General features: G+C 43.8%; 3 protein-coding genes across 3 annotated transcripts; 1 reads left to right on the top strand and 2 right to left on the bottom strand.

Annotated features, from left to right (window-relative positions):
• Positions 1-7,429: 7,429 nt before the first annotated feature.
• Positions 7,430-13,251, bottom strand: LOC115766886 (lateral signaling target protein 2 homolog). Its single transcript, XM_030710957.1, has 8 exons — positions 12,729-13,251; positions 10,251-12,663; positions 10,078-10,187; positions 9,396-9,564; positions 8,710-8,800; positions 8,524-8,631; positions 8,326-8,458; positions 7,430-7,644 (listed from the first exon to the last, which is right to left on the bottom strand). Exons 1-8 carry the CDS (start codon positions 13,056-13,058, stop codon positions 7,621-7,623), a joined length of 3,378 nt encoding a protein of 1,125 aa, XP_030566817.1. The 5' UTR covers positions 13,059-13,251; the 3' UTR covers positions 7,430-7,620.
• A 2,448-nt stretch (positions 13,252-15,699) lies between these two features.
• Positions 15,700-16,992, bottom strand: LOC115766877 (3-hydroxyacyl-CoA dehydrogenase type-2). Its single transcript, XM_030710943.1, has 2 exons — positions 16,880-16,992; positions 15,700-16,613 (listed from the first exon to the last, which is right to left on the bottom strand). Exons 1-2 carry the CDS (start codon positions 16,886-16,888, stop codon positions 15,855-15,857), a joined length of 768 nt encoding a protein of 255 aa, XP_030566803.1. The 5' UTR covers positions 16,889-16,992; the 3' UTR covers positions 15,700-15,854.
• A 229-nt stretch (positions 16,993-17,221) lies between these two features.
• Positions 17,222-19,420, top strand: LOC115766903. Its single transcript, XM_030710981.1, has 5 exons — positions 17,222-17,514; positions 17,590-18,069; positions 18,129-18,364; positions 18,462-18,828; positions 18,896-19,420. Exons 1-5 carry the CDS (start codon positions 17,412-17,414, stop codon positions 19,117-19,119), a joined length of 1,410 nt encoding a protein of 469 aa, XP_030566841.1. The 5' UTR covers positions 17,222-17,411; the 3' UTR covers positions 19,120-19,420.
• The last annotated feature ends 65 nt before the right edge of the window (positions 19,421-19,485 follow it).

The following is a 19,485-nucleotide window of genomic DNA, read 5'->3' as shown; positions in this document are numbered from 1 at the left end:
AATAAATAAATACAATTTTGCGGCCAGGCATTTGGCCGATTGATTTCTCCAGCACGAAAAATGGCAACTGGCAGCAGTTGGCAGCAGCAGCAGCTAGTGGAGTAGGAGGGGGAATAGGGGGAGGAGGAGGGGCAGCAGCAAAGCGGCCAAGTTGAGGCTTTTCTTGGGCAACTCTTAGCTTGCAGGCTCGCAAATTGCCGCATATTTGTTGAGTAATTACGCTTTAACTTGTAATAAAGAAGACAAACAATAAAACGAGGATCCCAGCCAGGGCCAAGGCTGAAGTTTCTCGTTGGCGTGAGCGGGTGGCAGGGGGGGGGGGGGGGGGGAGTTGTGTGCGCCCCGGCGGGGCGCGTTCCCAATTGAAAAGCGTGAATAACAAACGTGAACGGGCCGCAAACGCGCAAATTGGCTAAGAAGTCAGTCAAGCGACGTCTCCGGCAACAAATCCGTTTCATCAAGAATTCGGTTCATGCGCAGCCCCTTATTGTGATTAACATAGATCGTGATAATTGAAGCTCATGCTAATTTTCTAGCACAAATAGTGTTCAGCTTTTTTTTTTTGTTCAGTCTATAAATTCTATTAAATTGCAGACGAACTATCTAATTTATACAAATATTGTGCTGGGGACCTAAAATTGTTGCCTGAACTTTATTCAGAGCCAGGATTATGCATTTCATTTTTTAAAAATAATTGATCCGTTAATTTAAAACCCTTGCCAGCTTTCATTTCTATAGGCATTTCGGAGAAATTTAAAACATATTCAATATACAAATATTTTTTTCTAACTTCTATAGGATTAACAATTTTTACAATTTCTAAAAATATTCTCTAAAAAACTATATGTTGGTTGAATTTGTTTAAAAAGATTTTCACTCCCAAAATATTGCTTTCTACTTTTTAGAAAATTATCTAAAAAATTATAAATGTTCCCAATTTTTGTATATTATATTATTTTCGAAATTTAATTGTAGTTTTTCGAAATAGTTTTTTATAGATGCATTTCCCTTGACTTGATCCCCATAGAGCTGCACGCATGAACCCAGATTGGAAGCTGCTTCAAACACTCTCTCTCCCTCTCTCTCTATGTTTCTCCCTCTCTCTCACTCTCTCACTTCCTCTCTCTCGCTCGCTTGGCCACAAAACAAAACAAATCTTTGCACTAAGCAGGCAGTCAAAGCCAAAGAGCCAAACGTAGCAGCGCTTAATTTACTGTTGAGGACTGTTCCGAGATGAAGACGAAGAAGAAGACTCAAACGGAGATGGAGATGAAGTTGGAGTTGGAGTTGGAGTTGGAGCTAAAGATGGAGATGGCGACCAAACTGAACTGAGCTGAGCTCGGGCTGGAGAGACCGAGAGGTTAGCTGGCCGGACTGGCAAACCATAAAATGCATTATTATGCTAAATGACTATAAAAATCACGTTTACAATCCATTTATGCCTGGGATAATAACCCATCTCTTTTGAACTGCGGCGCAAGGAAGAAGCTCGACTGGACCTGGACCTGGACCTGGACCTGAAGCTGTAGCTCTAGCTGGAGCTCTGGCTCCACTTCAGCTCAAATTGTTGTTGGCCAAAACCCTGAAAGGCAGCATTTGTTTACGCCGCGAATAATTGAGTTATCTGATCCCAGCTAGCCACAAGACAGACACGCAAAAACAAAACACAAAACACAAGCTGGTCTGCTCCAGTCGGGTATGCACAACTACCAGTTGCCCTATATCCAGCGCCGAGCTGCCGTTGCCTGCATTCCAGCTGCTTGCCATACAAACATGCCCTAAAAGCATACGGCTGTGCTTCTGCTGCCCTTGGCATTAGCATTCCAAGGCAGTTGCTATCTGAAGTAACTCGGGTATTTGGTGTCCGATTCTTATGAAATTTTCAGGGCTCAAATATGGCTTCAAAGTATGTGTAAATACCCAAGCCCATGGCATTACCTCCCAATATACGTATTATATAACTTAATTTTGATTAACATGGAAAGATATCTGGAAAGTAACATATTCGTAGGCTGTGTACATTATACGCGAGTCGACATGCCAAATTTGGTGCAGCGAGCTTTGAGATAGGCTAAAAAACACAGATTATCGATAACGATATTTATCGATTTTCTGATTTTAAACAAACTTTAACTGACTTAGCAAAAGAAGCAGCTAAGCTCAATATTGTTTTGAACTCTTCTAGTTGCTGAAATGGGACCTGACCAGATCACGCAGCACCAATATACCCATTTTCGCCCATTTACAGGGTATTGCAAAACGGCAACAACTCGAACGGACTGCAAACGAGACTCTGGCCTGCGCCTAGGCTAGGCACTGACTAGGGGGCAGCTGCCAGCTGCCAGCTGTTCCTCATGTTATGGCGGGTGTGTGGGGCGGAAGGGGTATATAGAGGAGGGAGGGATGGGAGGGGGCTTCGTGTTGCATGTTTGGCAGCAGGTAGGTGTGGCCGGCCTATGTAGCAAATTGCTGGGGCGCATTAGAAGGCAACGCCGCCCAGGCCCAAGCAAGACACCCAATCTGCACACCCCTCCCCCCCACCCTTCATGGTCCTGCCCCTGCCCCTGCCCCTGCTCCTGGCCCTTACCTGGCCAGGCACTTGGTAATGACTTTATTTGGTTGCTGCGTTAATGGGGCGCAGTCGCTGCCAGCGCTGACGCCGCCGTCGCCGCCGACGCAGGCAGCGCAAATTGAAAGCGCATTTCAAAATTTTTCACACCTGAAAATTGTTTCGTTTCAAGAAGTTTGACGGACGCGCGCACAGCGGGACGGCACGCGGGCTCAGGTAGGGGAGGGGCGCAGGGGGGCGTGTGCACAGCAGTTGCTGCGGCAAGTGCAGCGAATTTCGAGCGGCCTGAAAAACAGAAAAAAACAAAAAAACAAAATTAAACGAAAGAAAAAAAATAAACACTTTTCACATAGCGCCGACTGACAAAAAAAAAAAAAAGGTGCCGACCGGCGCGCTGCAATTAATCAAAATTTAATTTCAAATGGCGACGTCAGCGCCGACGTCAGCGTCGACGGCGACGCCAACGCCAACGCCTGGCAGCCGACAAAAATTGAAAAGGCCAAAGAGAAAACTGGCTGGAAAACAACAACAACAACAACAACAAAAGGAAAATGTAATTAATCACGAGGCGGTTGCAGTTGCAGTTGCCTTAACAACTTGTTGTTGTTCTTGCTGTTGTTGTTGTTGTTGCTGTTGTTGCTGTTGTTGTTGCTGTTGTTGCTGTTGTTGTTGCTGTTGTTGTTGTTGTTCTTGCTGTTGTTGTTGTTGTTGCCGTTGTTGCTGTTGTTGTTGCTGTTGTTGCTGTTGTTGTTGCTGTTGTTGTTGTTGTTGTTGCTGTTGTTGGTGTTGTTGTTGGTGTTGTTGTTGTTGTTGTTGCTGTTGTTGTTGCTGTTGTTCTTGCTGTTGTTGTTGCTGCTGCTGTTGTTGTTGTTGTTGTTGTTGTTGTTGTTGTTGTTGTTGTTGTTGTTGTTGTTGTTGTTGTTGTTGTTGCTGTTGTTGCTGCTGTTGTTGTTGCTGTTGTTGTTGTTGCTGTTGTTGTTGTTGTTGTTGTTGTTCTTGCTGTTGTTGTTGCTGCTGTTGTGCGTTCCTTCTTGTCTCATTGTTGGGGAAAAGTCAGCCACAACAATAAAAGCCGCGATCTGTGCCAAGGCGCTCCCCCCCCCCCCCCCTCCGTCCATCTCCCCCGTTCCACGCCTCACAACCTGCCGCTTTTCATTCCTTTCTTTGCGGCTGTCCATAAAAACCGTTACAGATTGTTGTAATACTTATGATAATATTCGGGCAGCAAGTTTGTTAAGAAACTGACTGCACAAAGGCAATTAATTTCACACTCGAAGCTGTATCGCTGGCCATTTGTTTGAGCCCAACAATAAGCTAGTTTATTGGTCTGATATGGTCCGCAGAGTTACATAGATCTAGATATAGATATGGATAAGTAAAAGTGTTAGAAAGTGTCGACAAGGAGCTACTCTGAGCCCCAGCTAGCCCCGGGGCTTTAGAAATATCGCATACAAATATATGTAATTACCAGGCTATCAGGCTATAACTCGGAAGTGACTGAAGCTAACTCAAAAAGTCCACTTTTACAATTTGCATACACTACACAAGAGTCTACATCCGAAATTTGGTATCTCTAGCTCGCATAATCCTCGAGATATGATCAAAAGACATCATACTGAGATCGATTTTTATCGATTACGTAGCAATACAGCGATCTATCGATAATTTGCCATAAACTAGACTCAAAAAATCCACTTTTACAATTTGCATACACTACACAAGAGTCTACATCCGAAATTTGGTATCTCTAGCTCGCATAATCCTCGAGATATGATCAAAAGACATCATACTGGGATCGATTTTTATCGATTATGTTGCAATACAGCGATCTATCGATAATTTGCCATACTCTAGACTACTTCTAATCACATCATTTAACATTTTTGTGATTAATCTATTAGAATTCTTTTTTTTTATATATGCATAGCTCTAGGGACCTTCATGTCAAGTTCCCATAATCTAGCTCTTATAATTTCTCTTATAATCCCTCAAAGCATAAGCTATGCAACTACTGGGAATCTATCGGCATGTCTGGCTAGGTTATGCAGTTAATTGAGTTGTTTTCGGCTTTTATTAACACATTTTTAAAAAACTTCATTACTTTTTTTAACAACTTTGTCAGCATTTTGTTGGCAAGATATAAACATCTAACGACTCTTAGATGGCGCCACTTCTTGTGCTCAAGTGTATGTTTGTCGACAAACATAACAGATGGCGCCAGGCAGCTACAGTCTGTGGTGAGCACGAACTTTTGGTGAAATTACATCGGCTAATAAGACTGTGGTGAATAAGGACTGTTGTTGAAATTGCCTTGGATAATATAAGACTTGACTTTGTGATGAAAAGGGAAAACTAGTGGAACTACATAGGCTATTATACGACTTGCGTCTGTGGTGAATAAGGACTGTTGTTGAAACTGCAAAGCTCAATTATTTGCTTTGGCTAATATAACACTTCAGTCTGTGGTGAATAAGGATAATTGTTGAAATCGCCTTGGATAATACAAGACTTGAGTCTGTGGTGAATAAGGATAATTGTTGAAATTACCTTGGATAACATTACTTGAGTCTGTGGGGAATTGCCACTGTATAAGACTAGTATAAGACATGAGTAAGTGGTGAATAGGGAAAATTGTTGAAATTGCCTTGGATAATATAAGACTTGATTCACTGGTGAATAAGGACAATTGCTGAAACTGCATTGGCCCATATAAGACCTGAGTCTGTGGTGAATAATGCGCATTGATCAAATTGCAATGATTAATATAAGACAGAAAGCTTGTGTCAAATTGTTTCCTTTTGTCAATGTTCCTGTCAACGAATTATAAAAAAAAACACAAATGCAATTGCATAATTAGAATAACTAATGATAGTTCTGGCAAGTTTTAAGTACTGTTAGTAAAACGAGGCGCGAGGGGGGGGGGGGGGGGGGGGGGCACAAAAACAGAGGCGTAGCAACAATTTGGTTTAATTTTTATTATTAAAAATTTGTTATATTGCCTTTCCATTGCTCATTTTGCCTGCGACCATTTTGTGTGTCGCGCCGTCGTTTTGGTAATAACTTTTTTTTTTTAATTTTGTTCAATTTGTTGTATTTGTTCTATTGCTTATTTAATTATAATAGACAAATAGACACTATGCAACAGGTTTTTTGTTCTAATACTTTAACAGAAAACCCAAAACAAAAAAAAAAAAACAATAAAAACAATTTGAAATTAAATTTACAAAAATACATAAATTCATATAACAAATTGACGGGTTAAATAATTTAATGGGCATGAAAACTATGTTGCACAGTGTAATTGCTTGTTTTTGTTTTCGCTGTATTGTCAACAAAAACAAAAACAAAAAAAGGAAATATAATTATATATGTTTGCGTGTGTATTATACATATAAAAAATAAATATATACAACGTGTAGTTCAATAAAATTAAAAACAAATAATATGCAATAATTAAAAGAGAGAAAAAAAAAAGAAAGAATTCTACAATTATGGAACTGAGCTTAAAACGTAAATAACAAATAAGTACAGGAAAAACAAATACGGATTAACAATCAATTAAATAAATGTACATATTGCATTTGGCCGGGCCGCAATTGCCCGCCCGCGACTCCTTAACTAATTAAATACATAGTAATAATAATAATAATAATAATTAATTGATTCATTAATTATTAATTACCATCAACATTTCTCCGATGTTTGCATTGCTCTATTACGAAATACTTTCATTTATATATTCGTTACGTTTTCATTTCTTTGCCTTATTTTTTGTAGACTTTTATTTTTGTTACTTTTCGTTTTCCCTTTTTTTGGATCTTGCCAAACAACACTGAACTCTGGGCACGATTTTGAGAGCGACTCGTTGAGGATGTGGGCTACGGCTCTGACAGGGACTCTATGGGACTCCCAACAGACTCCAAATAGGTGTCGAGTATCTAATGAACAAATCATACAAAATACGAACGCGGTGAACGCAAAATATCAACATTGTTTAAAAGCGACAAACGTTTGAGCAATTAGCGAGTATTTCTCTCAGTGTCAGACCATAAATTTGCCAAAAAGATATTGTTTTGAATTGTTGTACGAACGCTTCGGTTCTCAGCATATTTGTCGGTTTTTAAATGTAACATAACCGCAAATATGTTGTTAAGCGATTTGCATATCGATTCTTAATCGATGTCACTTTGATCGATTTATCGATATATCGATTTCGTTGTATCTATCGTTTCAAGCACTTGAGCAAATTTACAGTTAAACATATCGATGCAAATGAAAACATGATCAGTCCGTAGACTCTTAGACAAATACGTATAATTAGCTTATATATGATTATAATTGAGGGAGGAGGGAAAAAATCACAGCTAAAAGGCAAGCATATTTTAAGTTTCTTTTCATTTGAAGAATTCTTCAAATCAGAATTCAACGCGCTCGCAAAATGCATCGTGCACAAAGTCTGGAGCTGGCTGTGTAAATTGTTATTATTATTGTTATTATTAATGTTATTGTTATTGTTATTGTTAATATTATTATTTGTTATCTATTATCCATTCTAGTTTTGCATAATTATATACATCTGTTTGTCTTCTGTTGCTATTGCTGTTCTTCTTATTGTTGTTGTTCTTGCTTTACTTGACTACGCATAATCATATCAATTTATATATATATATGTATATATATATATATATATATATATATATATATGTTTTTGTTTTGTTTTGCTTTTACTTTTCATTAATTAGTTTATAATTATAGTATAGCACCGAGTACAAAAATGATCAATAAACAGAGTTTTGAATTTCCCTTTCTTTGCTTCCTTTTGTTTGTTTCTTTTTTCTATCAACAATTCGCATTTAATTATTTGTTGCTGCTGTTGCTTCTTCTTGTTCTCATAACGTTTTTAACTGCCTTTTTTTGTTGTCGCTTTATCATTTGCTTATCTGTTCGATTTGTTAAATTCTACTACTTATATTATGTAATAATTTCTGTTGCTTTCGCCTTTCACTTTCGCATCCTTCAATTTCTTTATCGCCAAATTGTCTTGCTAAATTTTACATCGAGCCATCGCCAGATATCTACGGAAAGAAACAAATTTTAGTTAGCCATAGCATTATATATATATATAGATATACTAGCTGGTATTTCTTGGCCCCGTTTTCCACAATATTCCAAGCCTGCATGTGGCATTTCCCCAAGCCCCCATCTGCCTTCTCTCTAGCTCCTACGGATGGCAGTCAAGCAGTAAAAACAGGGATTGTTACAGATTAAACATGGATTCTTACAGATTAAATCTTGAAAAATGTATTCTTAGAGGGAACCATTATGATAGCCAAGCTGCCCTTTAGGCTCTTTCTCCTCAGGCTAGTCAATCTATTAGCTCTCGACCTGGAACAGGATTCACGCTTTATCCTGATCAAGCCGGCTACTTTGGCAACAAATGAACGGACGAGCTCGCTAGAGTCAAGGAGTCGGTTTCTATCGTGATAAGCACAGAGTTCCGCCTATTTCCAGAAAGAATCAGAAAACAGCTAGCACTCTGGCAAGGCAAGCTGCTTAATGATCCCTCGCTAAATATTTCTAGAGAGAATGCAGACAAATATTCGCTACACAAACCACTTCACCCTGACGCAGGGTAAAGTTTCAGCCTGGGCAAAGTTTTGTCTGTCAGGCCAAGGCTTCTTCGGCTACTTCCTTCATGATCAAAGTCGAGCAACTCTCCCCGGGTATATTTATTATCTCAAAGATTCGTCAATCACCTGCGAGTGCGAACTGTCGCTCTCCACCTGCTCGGAGTAGCAATGCTTATAGTTAAGATAGTCTAGAAGTCTTCTTGGTAATGGCAATGTCTGTATTAAATCCTTTCGTATAACCGCCTTGAGTATAACAAATCTGTAAGCGATAAAGAAGAGTCGAATAACATTTGCTTAATCGTAGTTAAGATTTGGGCATCGCACCTGCACATATGCTGCAAGCTTTGTACATGCTTAAATCTAGATACTGGATTGGTTAATTGCACGCGCATTGGTCCATGCTCCGGTCGACGATGCAGGAAGAACAAATATCTGTAAAATACAATATCGATATAAATTGTATAGAAATATATATAATATATTGTTTGTGTGTCCCTTGGCGAAACGCACCTGCCGCTGCGCGAATGTTCGACCGCCTTCTCAATGAACTCGGTTATAGTTTGGGATTTGAACTTGGCATACGAGCCAAACGAGAATGTGCCTGGAATGAAGGGAGAAAGAACGAGAAAGAGAGATAGAATGAGATAAAGAGGGAGAGATTATTCAGAATATATGCAATAACTATAAAATATAAATGGGATTGAATTTCAAAATTATAAAATACGCTTCAATTAACTCGTTGCTTAATCAACGAGTAAACGAACGGATTTGAATGCGACGAGTAGTCTATGCGAATTCAAACTATATAGTTATTAAATTTTATTTGTACTAAGTGTTTGACTATCACACGTAAGCTAATCAAAGTATAAATGTAACTAATTTCGATGTCTGCTAAGAAAACATATTTTCTTTCGAAACTAACGAGTAACGAGCTAAGCTTATGTATCGCGGTCATAAAATTGGGTAGATCTATTAAACTCAATTCAAACGAGTCAGGAAGTTGAATTCAAATAGTTATCGGTTCGAAGCCAAAGAACGTTTCATGTGATTATTAAAATAAATAAAACTTTAGCGTGCGCGTCTACACTTAACCATTTTATGACCATGCACAAATAAAATAATATTTTAAACTAGCTTAAAGATGCTTTGAACAGATTGATATTCTACACATAAAAGAGTTAATGTCTGCAACTTACCCTGATCCTGTTCGATGCGCACATGGCGCACACAGTTGTTTAGCTTGAAGCTCAACGAGAATATGTAATGATCATCGGAGCTGTCACGCACAATGAACGAGCCATCCGGCTCATTGGAGAGCACCTTCTCGGCGGCCTCGCTGGACAATGGACCCCAATACCAGCCGTACTGCAAAAAGCAAAACTGATTAATAACGTGTAACGACCAACGAAAAAGGAGTAACGAGTAGGAACTAGTGTATAACGAGAAGCGGGTAACAGGCAGCTAGTAATAACTAGCGAGTAACGAGTAGCCGGTAACGAGTAAGAAGTAGCGTGAAAAAATAAGGGAGTAGCGAGTAGCAAGACGCGAGTAATAAGTAAGGAGTAGTGAGTAACGAGAAGTGACTAAAACGTATCAAAAATGACTAGCGAGCAGCAATTAACGATTGGCGAGAAACTAAGAGCAAACGTAAAGTAACAAGCAATGAGTAAAAAGTAATGATTAGCGAGTAGCGAGTAACATGAATCGTTGAGCAGCAGATATAAATTAACGAGTTGCAACTTAAGAACTAGCGCATAAAGAATAACGAGTAATAAGTAATGATCAACGAGTAACGAGAAGAAGGTAACAATTAGCGAGTACCGAGTAGCGAGAAACGTAAAGCAAACATAAAGTAACGAGCAGCGAGTGTGTACGTACATCTTTGACTTTCTCAATGCTTGAGGTAAACTGCAGCGCACGCGGCTCTTGAGCTCCGGCGCTCTTCTTTTGCTCCTCCGGCTCCGTTTCGGCGGCGTCAATGGCATAAGCTGAAAAGCAATTGGCGCATCAAATGAAATACAATTAGGTCAATAAGTGGACCGTATACGAACCTTTCTTTGGCAATGGCGGCAGCGCACGCGACTGAAACTTCTTGCGCAGATCAGCGCTCGGCTCGCTGCGATTGAGGCAATTGTTCGCCTCCTCCGCATCCGTTGGATTCGACGCACAATTTGCCGTCGCTGTTGTTGGCGCCGTCGCATTCACAACTGTGGCATTGGCTGCTGCCGCCGCAGCCGCTGCTGCTGCTGCTGCCGCCGTCGCCGCATTGGCTCGACAGCGACTGTGATTGCTGCGCCGAAAGCGAAAGATGCTGCAGAACTTTTGCTTAAGATTAAGCGAGAATTGTGACTTCTTTTCCGTCTGCAGCAGATGTTTGTTATTGTTGTTGACCTGCTGCTGTGCATCCGATGCCAGCAGCTTGTCCGACGAGCTCGGTAGCTGTGTGCCGATGGTCGTCGTGGTACCAACGCCCACGCCCCCGCCGCCGACGCCTCCGCTGAGAGACGTATTCGTGGCGGCAGTTGCTGCTGCTGCTGCTGCTGCTGCGGCGGCGGGTTGTTGTTGCTGTTGTGCATAATTGTTGCTGCTGCTGTTGTTGTTATTGTTGTTGTTGTTCAGCTTATCATTGTCAATATTATGTTTGCTCTGCTTGCTCAGATATTTGGCAGCGCTGTCCGCACCACCGCGATTGGTGCCCGCGCTGCTGCGCGTGCGCGCCGTCGTTGTGGTCGTGTTTGTCGTATTGGTCGCATTCGTGGACACGCTCCAGATGGTCTCGTTGCTGGACTTAACGCCCAGCGCTTTGCCGCTGCCCGTCGCTGCGTTTGGCATTTTGTTGTTGCCGCCGCCGCCGGCGCCGGCACCAGCGCACCAGGAGGATTTGCCCGCATCGGAGTAGAGCGTATGATAGAACTGTTTCACCTCGTCGAGCGTCATGTGCAGCGGCTCCGTTTCGCCAGTTTGCACCACGGGCGTTCGATATTTGCCATGCTTGCCCGCCTTGTCGCCGCCATCGTCGCTGGTCTCCGGCGCCGCAGCGCCCGCCGCGTAGCGTTGTTTACGCTTGTTGCGTTTGTTGCGCCTGCTGGCGGCCTTATGATAGCCCGCCGACTGTTTGTTGCCCACCAGCTGTTGCTTCTCCACCAGCTGCTGCTGCTTCTGCGTCTCCTTCTCCTTCTCCAGCTGCTGTTGCTGCTTCTCCTTCTCTAGCTGCTGCTCCAGCTGCTGTTCGATCATGTCGACGGGAAACGCATAAATATCCGAATCGATGGGCACATTATAGAAATCAGATATTTCGCGCGTGAAGAGCGCATCATGCGACATCGCCTGCGTGATAAAGATCGAGTCGTCCGGCTTATTGGCCGACGATACGTTCAGCGAATTGTGCGAGCTGCTCAGCCGGCTGTTGAGAGAGTTGCGTGAATTGGGCCGCTGACCGTGCTGATAGTGTCCATGATGCTGATGATGATGGGCTCCATGATGATGATGATGATAGTGCGCATGATGCGAGTGATAGTGACAATGGCTGGTATGGCCCAGCGGGCTGTAGAGCAGCTGTCGCCGCTGCAGGCTGCTGTTGTCCTGCGGCTGCAGCGCCGGCTGCCTGCCACGCCCGCCATAATACAAATCATAGTCGTGTATCTCGGAGAGGCCGGCGGTATTGAAGCGCTGCTGTGCCGCCGCCGCCTTGGCGCTGGCAATGCTATCCTGTTCCGTGGGTATCGCCTTGAAGTAGCGCGTATGATCCTGATAGTAGGGGCACAAGGTCTGTTTGATTTTAATTATGGAAACGGGCGGCGGCGGCGATGGCAGCGATGGCGAACAGCTGCTCTGCTCGGAGGCAGCCTCGTCGTCCTCCTCGCCCTCGTCCTCGTCATCGTCGTCATCATCATCGTCCTCGTCCAGCAGATCGATGCTGTTGCCCAGCGAGCTGCTTATTATGTTGTTGGGCTCGTCGTATATGTTGTCCGTATGGCTGTTCAGTATGGAATCGCTCGAATATAAATGCTTGTTAATGGCATACGATTCCTTGAGCGTGCGCTCCTGGCAGAGCATGCCGCACACCGTTGCCGCGCCCGGCTGTGTGCTGACCACCACGGCAGCGGCATCGCTGCCCAACAGCTTGCTGCTGCTGCTGTTGTTGTCCGCCATCGGCTTGGCCAGCAACAGGACCAGCTCCTGGCTGGCTGTGCCGCTGGCCACCGCTGCGCTGACCATGGTCACATCGTCCTTCAGATGCTCGAACGACGATTGCGATGAGGTCCAGCGGCGCAGGCTGTTCACAATGTTCTTGGAGATGGAGCGCACCAGGGTCGTTTGCGGCGAATCCTGAAATTCGGGCGGTGGATCTATCGGTGCCAGCGGCCCCTTTTTAAGCGTATTAAAGTTCTCCGCGCTCATGCCGCCCTCCGAGCAGTTGTCCAGCGAATCAAACTGCGAGACCTCGCCGTCACTTTCCACCATCTGCCGCAAATAAACGAAACAGTCAGCGGCAGCGAAAGGGAAACGGAATCAATTGTGAAACTCACCTCAATTTCGAATTTGCACATGCCAATGCGATAGGAATCGCCGCTGGATATGGAACTGTTGGTGGTCAACGGAACGCCGCTGTCATCGCTCAGCGATGCGGCCGCATTCAGCTCGATGCTGTTGGCGCTGACCAGCTCGTGGTCGCGCGGCGTTGCCGGCGGCGGCATCATGCTGCTAAAGCTGTCGCTGCTGCAAATGCTAACGGATACGCCGTTTGTCGTGCTTCCTGTGCAGTTGCTGTTGCCATTGCACAGTTGATTCTGATTGAGGCTCTGATTCGGATTGCCATTCGAGCTGTTGCACTCCTTAAGCTTAATGGACGATTCCATGTTCAGTGTGTGTGCGTGTTCGGCGTGTGCGTGTGTGTGTGCTTGTGTGGGAGGTGTGTGAGAGTGTGTGTGCAGCAAGCTAAAAGAGGAGAGAAAATTAATTAGTTGATTAATTGATTGATCAGCTAGCCAAGCTAGTTGGCTTTTCGTTTGGTACACTTTGTGAACGGTTTTGTCGGCACAACAAAAAAATACCCTTCTACTTTAGTTTACTGATTTGATCAATTAACTGATTGATTAGTTCCTTGTGCTGCTTGCGAAGGGCTTTTGTTAATTCAGTTTACTTATTTGATCAATCAATGGTTCATTAAAGGACTGATTGATTAGTTCTTTGTGCTGCTTTTGAATAGTTTTATGTTACTTCAGTTTACTGATTTGATCAATCAACCGATTGATTAGTTCCTTGTGCTGCTTGCGAAGGGCTTTTGTTAATTCAGTTTACTTATTTGATCAATCAATGGTTCATTAAAGGACTGATTGATTAGTTCTTTGTGCTGCTTTTGAATAGTTTTATGTTACTTCAGTTTACTGATTTGATCAATCAACCGATTGATTAGTTCCTTGTGCTGCTTGCGAAGGGCTTTATGTTAATTTAGTTTACTTATTTGATCAATCAACGGTTCATTAGAGGACTGATTCATTAGTTCTTTGTGCTGCTTTTGAATAGTTTTATGTTACTTCAGTTTACTGATTTGATCAATCAACTGATTGATTAGTTCCTTGTGCTGCTTGCGAAGGGCTTTTGTTAACTCAGTTTACTGATTTGATCAATCAACGATTCATTAGAGGACTGATTGATTAGTTCTTTTCGCTGCTTTTGAATAGTTTCAAATAAGTTTAAAGCCAAATATTGAGTTATGCAATGAACCAGTTGGTTCACGGTATAGCTTGTTATAAACTGATTTTATGATAAATTTGAAAAACCAGCTTTTCGCATTAGCTTCGTTTTCGCAGGCTGTTTGAATTTGAAACTGTTCCGACTTCAGTTCCTAATCCCAATCCTGGTACATTTTTGTTTGTTTATATGTAAAATGATCGAATTAGTTCATTTGGCGAACTATCGAAAATTCTTTGAACCTGAATCAAATATTTGAATGACAGTTCCGGTTCACACACGTTCATTTGGTTCACGGTGCGTAGTTGCGGCTTTCAATGCCAATTAACGGTTGATTAATTGATAAATTGATTAATTGATGACATACATCGCAGCGCGGCACACACATCATATGACCTTTGGGTGCGGCGACGTTGTTGCAGCAGCAGAAGCAGCAGCAGAGGCAGCAACGAATGCAGCGAATGCTGCACCGAATTGAAGGTCAATGACAGTTGCGTGCGCCTTAATGCCGCCCGCCGCCCAACAAGCCGCTCCACCCACCCAACGCCTCCTCCTTCTTTGCCGACAACCAAAGCATTTCGCACAGCATTTGCTTGTGCGCAGAAATTGTTGCCAATATAGTAGTAGATTTTGGGCGTAGATTTTTGCTACCTTTTGGGCAAATGCGCTGACGCCGTCGCTGGCAATTTAAAAATGCACACACACACACACGCACGTACACCCACATGCATATACTAACACAATGCCAAAACATTTGAGTGCGTAAAAAATGCAGCGCTGTGTGTAGTACGCCTCCACACACACACATACACACACACACACACACACACACACACACACACACACACACACACACACACACACATATATATATATATATATATATATACACGAAGCCAGCACCGCCCAGCAGCATCTGCCCAAAGGAGTAGCCGGGAAATGCGACGCTACTGCGCTGCCGCTACCGACGTTAACAGCATCATCGTCGTCGTCGTCGTCGTTTTCGTAGTAACTCGTGCGCTGTAGTAATTTTTTTTATGATAACTGAATGCCGCTATTTTAATGCGAATGCGAGAAGTCAAGCGTTATTGCAATTTGAATATGTATTTTTGGTGTGCGCGAGCGAGCGGGAAGGGGATATAGTGATAACAAATAACTCTAATTAGAATTTTTGTCACTTTGTATATACACAACTGGGCGCTCACACACACACACACACACACCGCGCAGACAGGCAGCGACGCAGCAGCAGCAGCAGCAGCTCACATGCACGTAACACCTTTGCTTAATTTAATTATTGCTCTCCTGGCTCTCGCGTACACATAGCCAGACACTAAGGCACACACACACACACAAATACACACTTTTGTGCTTTTTATACATGTGTCGCACACACACACACAGCAAATGCATTAGCATTCATTACAATTCCACGGCGCATACAATTTTCATTGCACTTGCCTTTGGCTTTGGGCACTGGCTCTCTCTTGCCTGGCTGCGATTGCACTGCTACACGCCTACAGATCGCACTTTTTGCTTAACACACGCACTTTGTTAATAAACACATATTGATTGCTTGCATTTGCACACATTGCAATTGTTTTTCGGCTGCTGCTTTCAATTTCAGCATTATTTTATTCGTCCAAAACTCCGACGTCGTTTCAGCGTCGTTTCCAGTGTGACCAGAGCGCGCTAGCGATGTAAACGCCAAACTCTGTGCTCGGTCCAAAGAAATACTAAAACAAATACCAGCTGCTATCGATACACTTGAGCCTATCAAAGCCAAGGAGGCATCGCAAATTTGAAATTCAAATCCCAGCATTTTTATTCTATACAATTACAAAATGAATGCAAAAACAAAAACTTTGAGCCTATGTACTAGAGAGAAAGAGGATAAAACACACACATAGCAAGCGCTCCGTTAAATGCAAAACTGATCTCGAGTGCAACCCATGTTCCGTTTAAGGCATCATGCGCAGGGCACCGTCCAGGCGGATGACCTCGCCGTTGAGCAACGGATTCTCATAGATGGCCTGCACCAGCTGGGCGTACTCGCTGGGCTCGCCCAGACGCTGTGGGAACGGTATCGACTTGGCCAAAAATGTGCGCACCTTCTCCGGCAGCGCAGCCAACATGGGCGTATTGAACAGACCCGGCGCAATCGTACAGATGCGTATGCCCTGGGTGCTCAGATCGCGGGCAATGGGCAAGGTCATGCCCACAACGGCAGCCTTCGATGCCGAATAGGCGGCCTGGCCAATCTGTCCATCAAAAGCGGCCACCGAGGCGGTGTTCACAATGACGCCACGCTGGCCATCCTGGTTGGGCGCATTGCTGCCCATCAGGCCGGCGGACAGACGAATCACATTGAACGTGCCCACCGTGTTGATGTTGATCACGCGCTGGAAATCTTCCAGTTTGTGGGCCACGTTCTTATTGAAATTGTACGTCTTTACGGCGGTTGCTGTGCCCGCACAGTTGACCGTCAAATCGAGACGTCCGAACTTGTCCTTGGCCGTTTGGAGAGCGGCGCTCACATCCTGCTCGGAGGTCACATCGACCGGCACAAAGACCACCTTGTCGCCCAGCTCCTTGGCCACATCGTTGCCCTTGGACGATGGCAGATCGGCGAGCACAACGCTGGCGCCCTGCTTGGCCAAACGTTCGGCTGTGGCACGGCCCAGGCCGGAGGCGCCACCAGTCACCAGGGAGACAACGTTCTGCAAGTGATAATCAGATAATCAGTGTTAACAGCTGATAAGGGCGAACGATCTATTTAATTATTGTGTAACGAGAAAGCGGCGCGTGAATGCTTGAGTACAAGGTACATGGTACACATACAGTTATTCTTAGCAGACAATTGGTGTCCCAATTGGACTTTGCACCCGTTGGCCGGATCACAGTCGCCAACGTAATACTTAATCAGCCTGGTATGAACCAGACAGGCATATTGTTTATTCGCATAAATACTATATACAATGCTTACCTTAATCATGTTGAGTGGTTTTGTGTTAAATCAGAAACAATTGATTAGGCAACCGCTAAGAAATCTGGAAGACTGACTATCTCTGGCTTGCAGCAAAAAAAAACACCGGTTGCTATTATGGCGACTAGGGCTGTGCAATATGTATCGATATATCGCTAAGCTAATTTGTTCGATGTTCGAAATACCAAAGCAACCAAACAAGAGATGGTACGTGATTACGATATTGTGGCTATCGATTGTGACGCGAAAGTCACATATTTTCGAGTATGCTATTAACAACCAATGACAAGCTGCTTGTAGATGTAAACAATAAGAAAACTATATATATAATATAAAAACTATTTACCCAAGCGCACAAAACATATTTATTAAATAGTACTCAAAATTATGCCGTAGCAACCAACTATCGTAACGATTTCGATAGCCGTAGGCCAGCAGGCAAACAGCTGATTGCTGTCACTATTGTTTTTTACCGTTGTTTATTAGGATCTATGCGTAGTTGGAAACGTGTTTATATGTTGCACGGCGCGCAATGGATGGCGAAAAACGCAAATGTAGCCTTAAACTAGCCAAGCATAGAGCCATCGACAACGATGCCGAAAGCCAAGTCATCTTAAATATACGTCAGCAGCAAAGTAAGTGAGAATCCGTCAGTTTTTGTTAGATATTGAATACGTTAAAATGTTTACAATTTACGGACATGTCCACAGAGGGCGCAACCAAGCAGCCCGCACAGGAACGGCTCAAACGCTTGCAGACAAATTTGAAGCTATCAAAGAGCGTCAAAGTAGACAAAGAACGACCCGCGACCAAACGGAGCACCAGAAACAGCAGCCTGACTAGCAGCCCACCCACCAGCAGCCCACCCACCAACACCGCGACCAGCACAAGCGCCACTGCCACATTCCACAGAACACGGAAAGCTGGTGAGACGCCAGTGGAGACGCCCAGACAGTCGAAGGGCTTCCAAAGCTTGAAGAATTTTTGCTTTCCGGAGAAGACAAGGCCTGTGCCGGCCACGGTCAAGCCACAGGCCAGCGCAGCCTCAAATAGTTTTAGTCAAAGATGTGGAGCTTCTGCCGTCCACAAGCCGGCCAACGCTTCGCACATTGGTGCTAAGAATGCCTGGGCCAAGCCCAAGGCGCTGCTCGATGCTAGCAATAGACTAGAAAGGAATCGCTCCATAAGTGGTAAGCTATTATTAACCTTTCCAAGTGTGCGCTCTGCTCATGAGTATTGCTGCCCCTAGCCAATCAGCGCCTGCTGCAACTCCGCGAGTCACTGCAGCAACAGCAAAAGGAGTTCAACAACAACAATAAATGTGAATCTACATTGGCCAGCAAGAAACTGCCAACAATCCAAAAAAGCGCCAAGACAAGCCCATTGCCCGCCTGTGTAAAGACAAACGATGATGTGGAACCCATGGATATAGACTGGCAAGAGGAGGAGGACAACGATGCAGCAGCGAGCAGCAGCGTTAAAGTGGTGCGTATTTCAAATGCCAGCCTTGCCAGGTGTCCTCCTATTCGTATATGCACAATTATTTGTCATTATCGTTGCTAATAATATAAATTATTTACAGGTTTCCAATAGCCAGCATGATTTGTCTTTGAACAAGAATCACAGCGTGTCGGAGCAGGAGGATATATCGGGCATAAAGATGCAGCGTCTGTTAACAACTGGGCAGGATTTGCCTGCACGTCGCTTGGATCACATGTACTTTGTGCTGGACACAAATGTGCTAATGGATAATCTGCTGTTTGTGGAGGATCTGTGCCATGTGGCATTGGGCGAGACAAACGGCAGCATGCTCTATATACCGTATATAGTCATCAAGGAACTGGACAAGCTCAAGGACAGGCGCGATGACAACGAACTGAAGCGTCTGGCGGCCATTCGCGCCATACGCTATTTGAATAAAAAGTTTGACGACAGCCTCAAAATACAAGGTATGCAGACTAGATTGAGACTTTAATCGACAGCTGATTTATATATGTACATTTTCACTGCGCTTAGGTCAATCGGCGCTGGAGGAGGCGGACCATTTGATTGAGGTGGACTGCCCGGACGACAGCATTGTCAACTGCTGCCTGCAGCTGCAGACGCAGGTGCCACACCTGATGCTGCTGACCAACGATAACAATTTGCGGCTCAAGGCGAACGCCTCGGCCATACAAGTCTCCTGCCGTTCCGATTTGCTAAACGATTATCGGCCGGAGTTTGATGCACTGCCCTCATAGCGTACGCTAAAGCATCCGGCGAGGCAAAGACTGCCGCTTCTGTGATAGGCATTTGTCGTTTGGATGCATCGACGCTGCGATAGACGGAAGATGAAGTAGGAACCACTGCACCGCTGACAACATAAAGTACAATCGCATATATTAAGCTCTGCACATGTCTACGTGTATATACAACAATATAAACACCTATATATTTATGTATATATATAGATATATATGTTAATTTTCTATCTATTTGGTTTATTCATATATACGTACTTATGTGTATAGCATTCCCATATACAAACATACACCACACAAGTTGTTTACTGAATCGTAAGAAATAAAGTTTATACAATGAAATGCTGTTTGCACTTTGATTGCGTT

The sequence above is a fragment of the Drosophila novamexicana genome, unplaced genomic scaffold (genome assembly GCF_003285875.2).
Source record: "Drosophila novamexicana strain 15010-1031.04,08,12 unplaced genomic scaffold, DnovRS2.1 tig00001270-arrow-arrow-pilon, whole genome shotgun sequence".
Classification (NCBI taxonomy): domain Eukaryota; kingdom Metazoa; phylum Arthropoda; class Insecta; order Diptera; family Drosophilidae; genus Drosophila; species Drosophila novamexicana.
The sequence above is the reverse complement of the archived record's forward strand: the minus strand, read 5'-3'. Positions and strand labels throughout refer to the sequence as shown.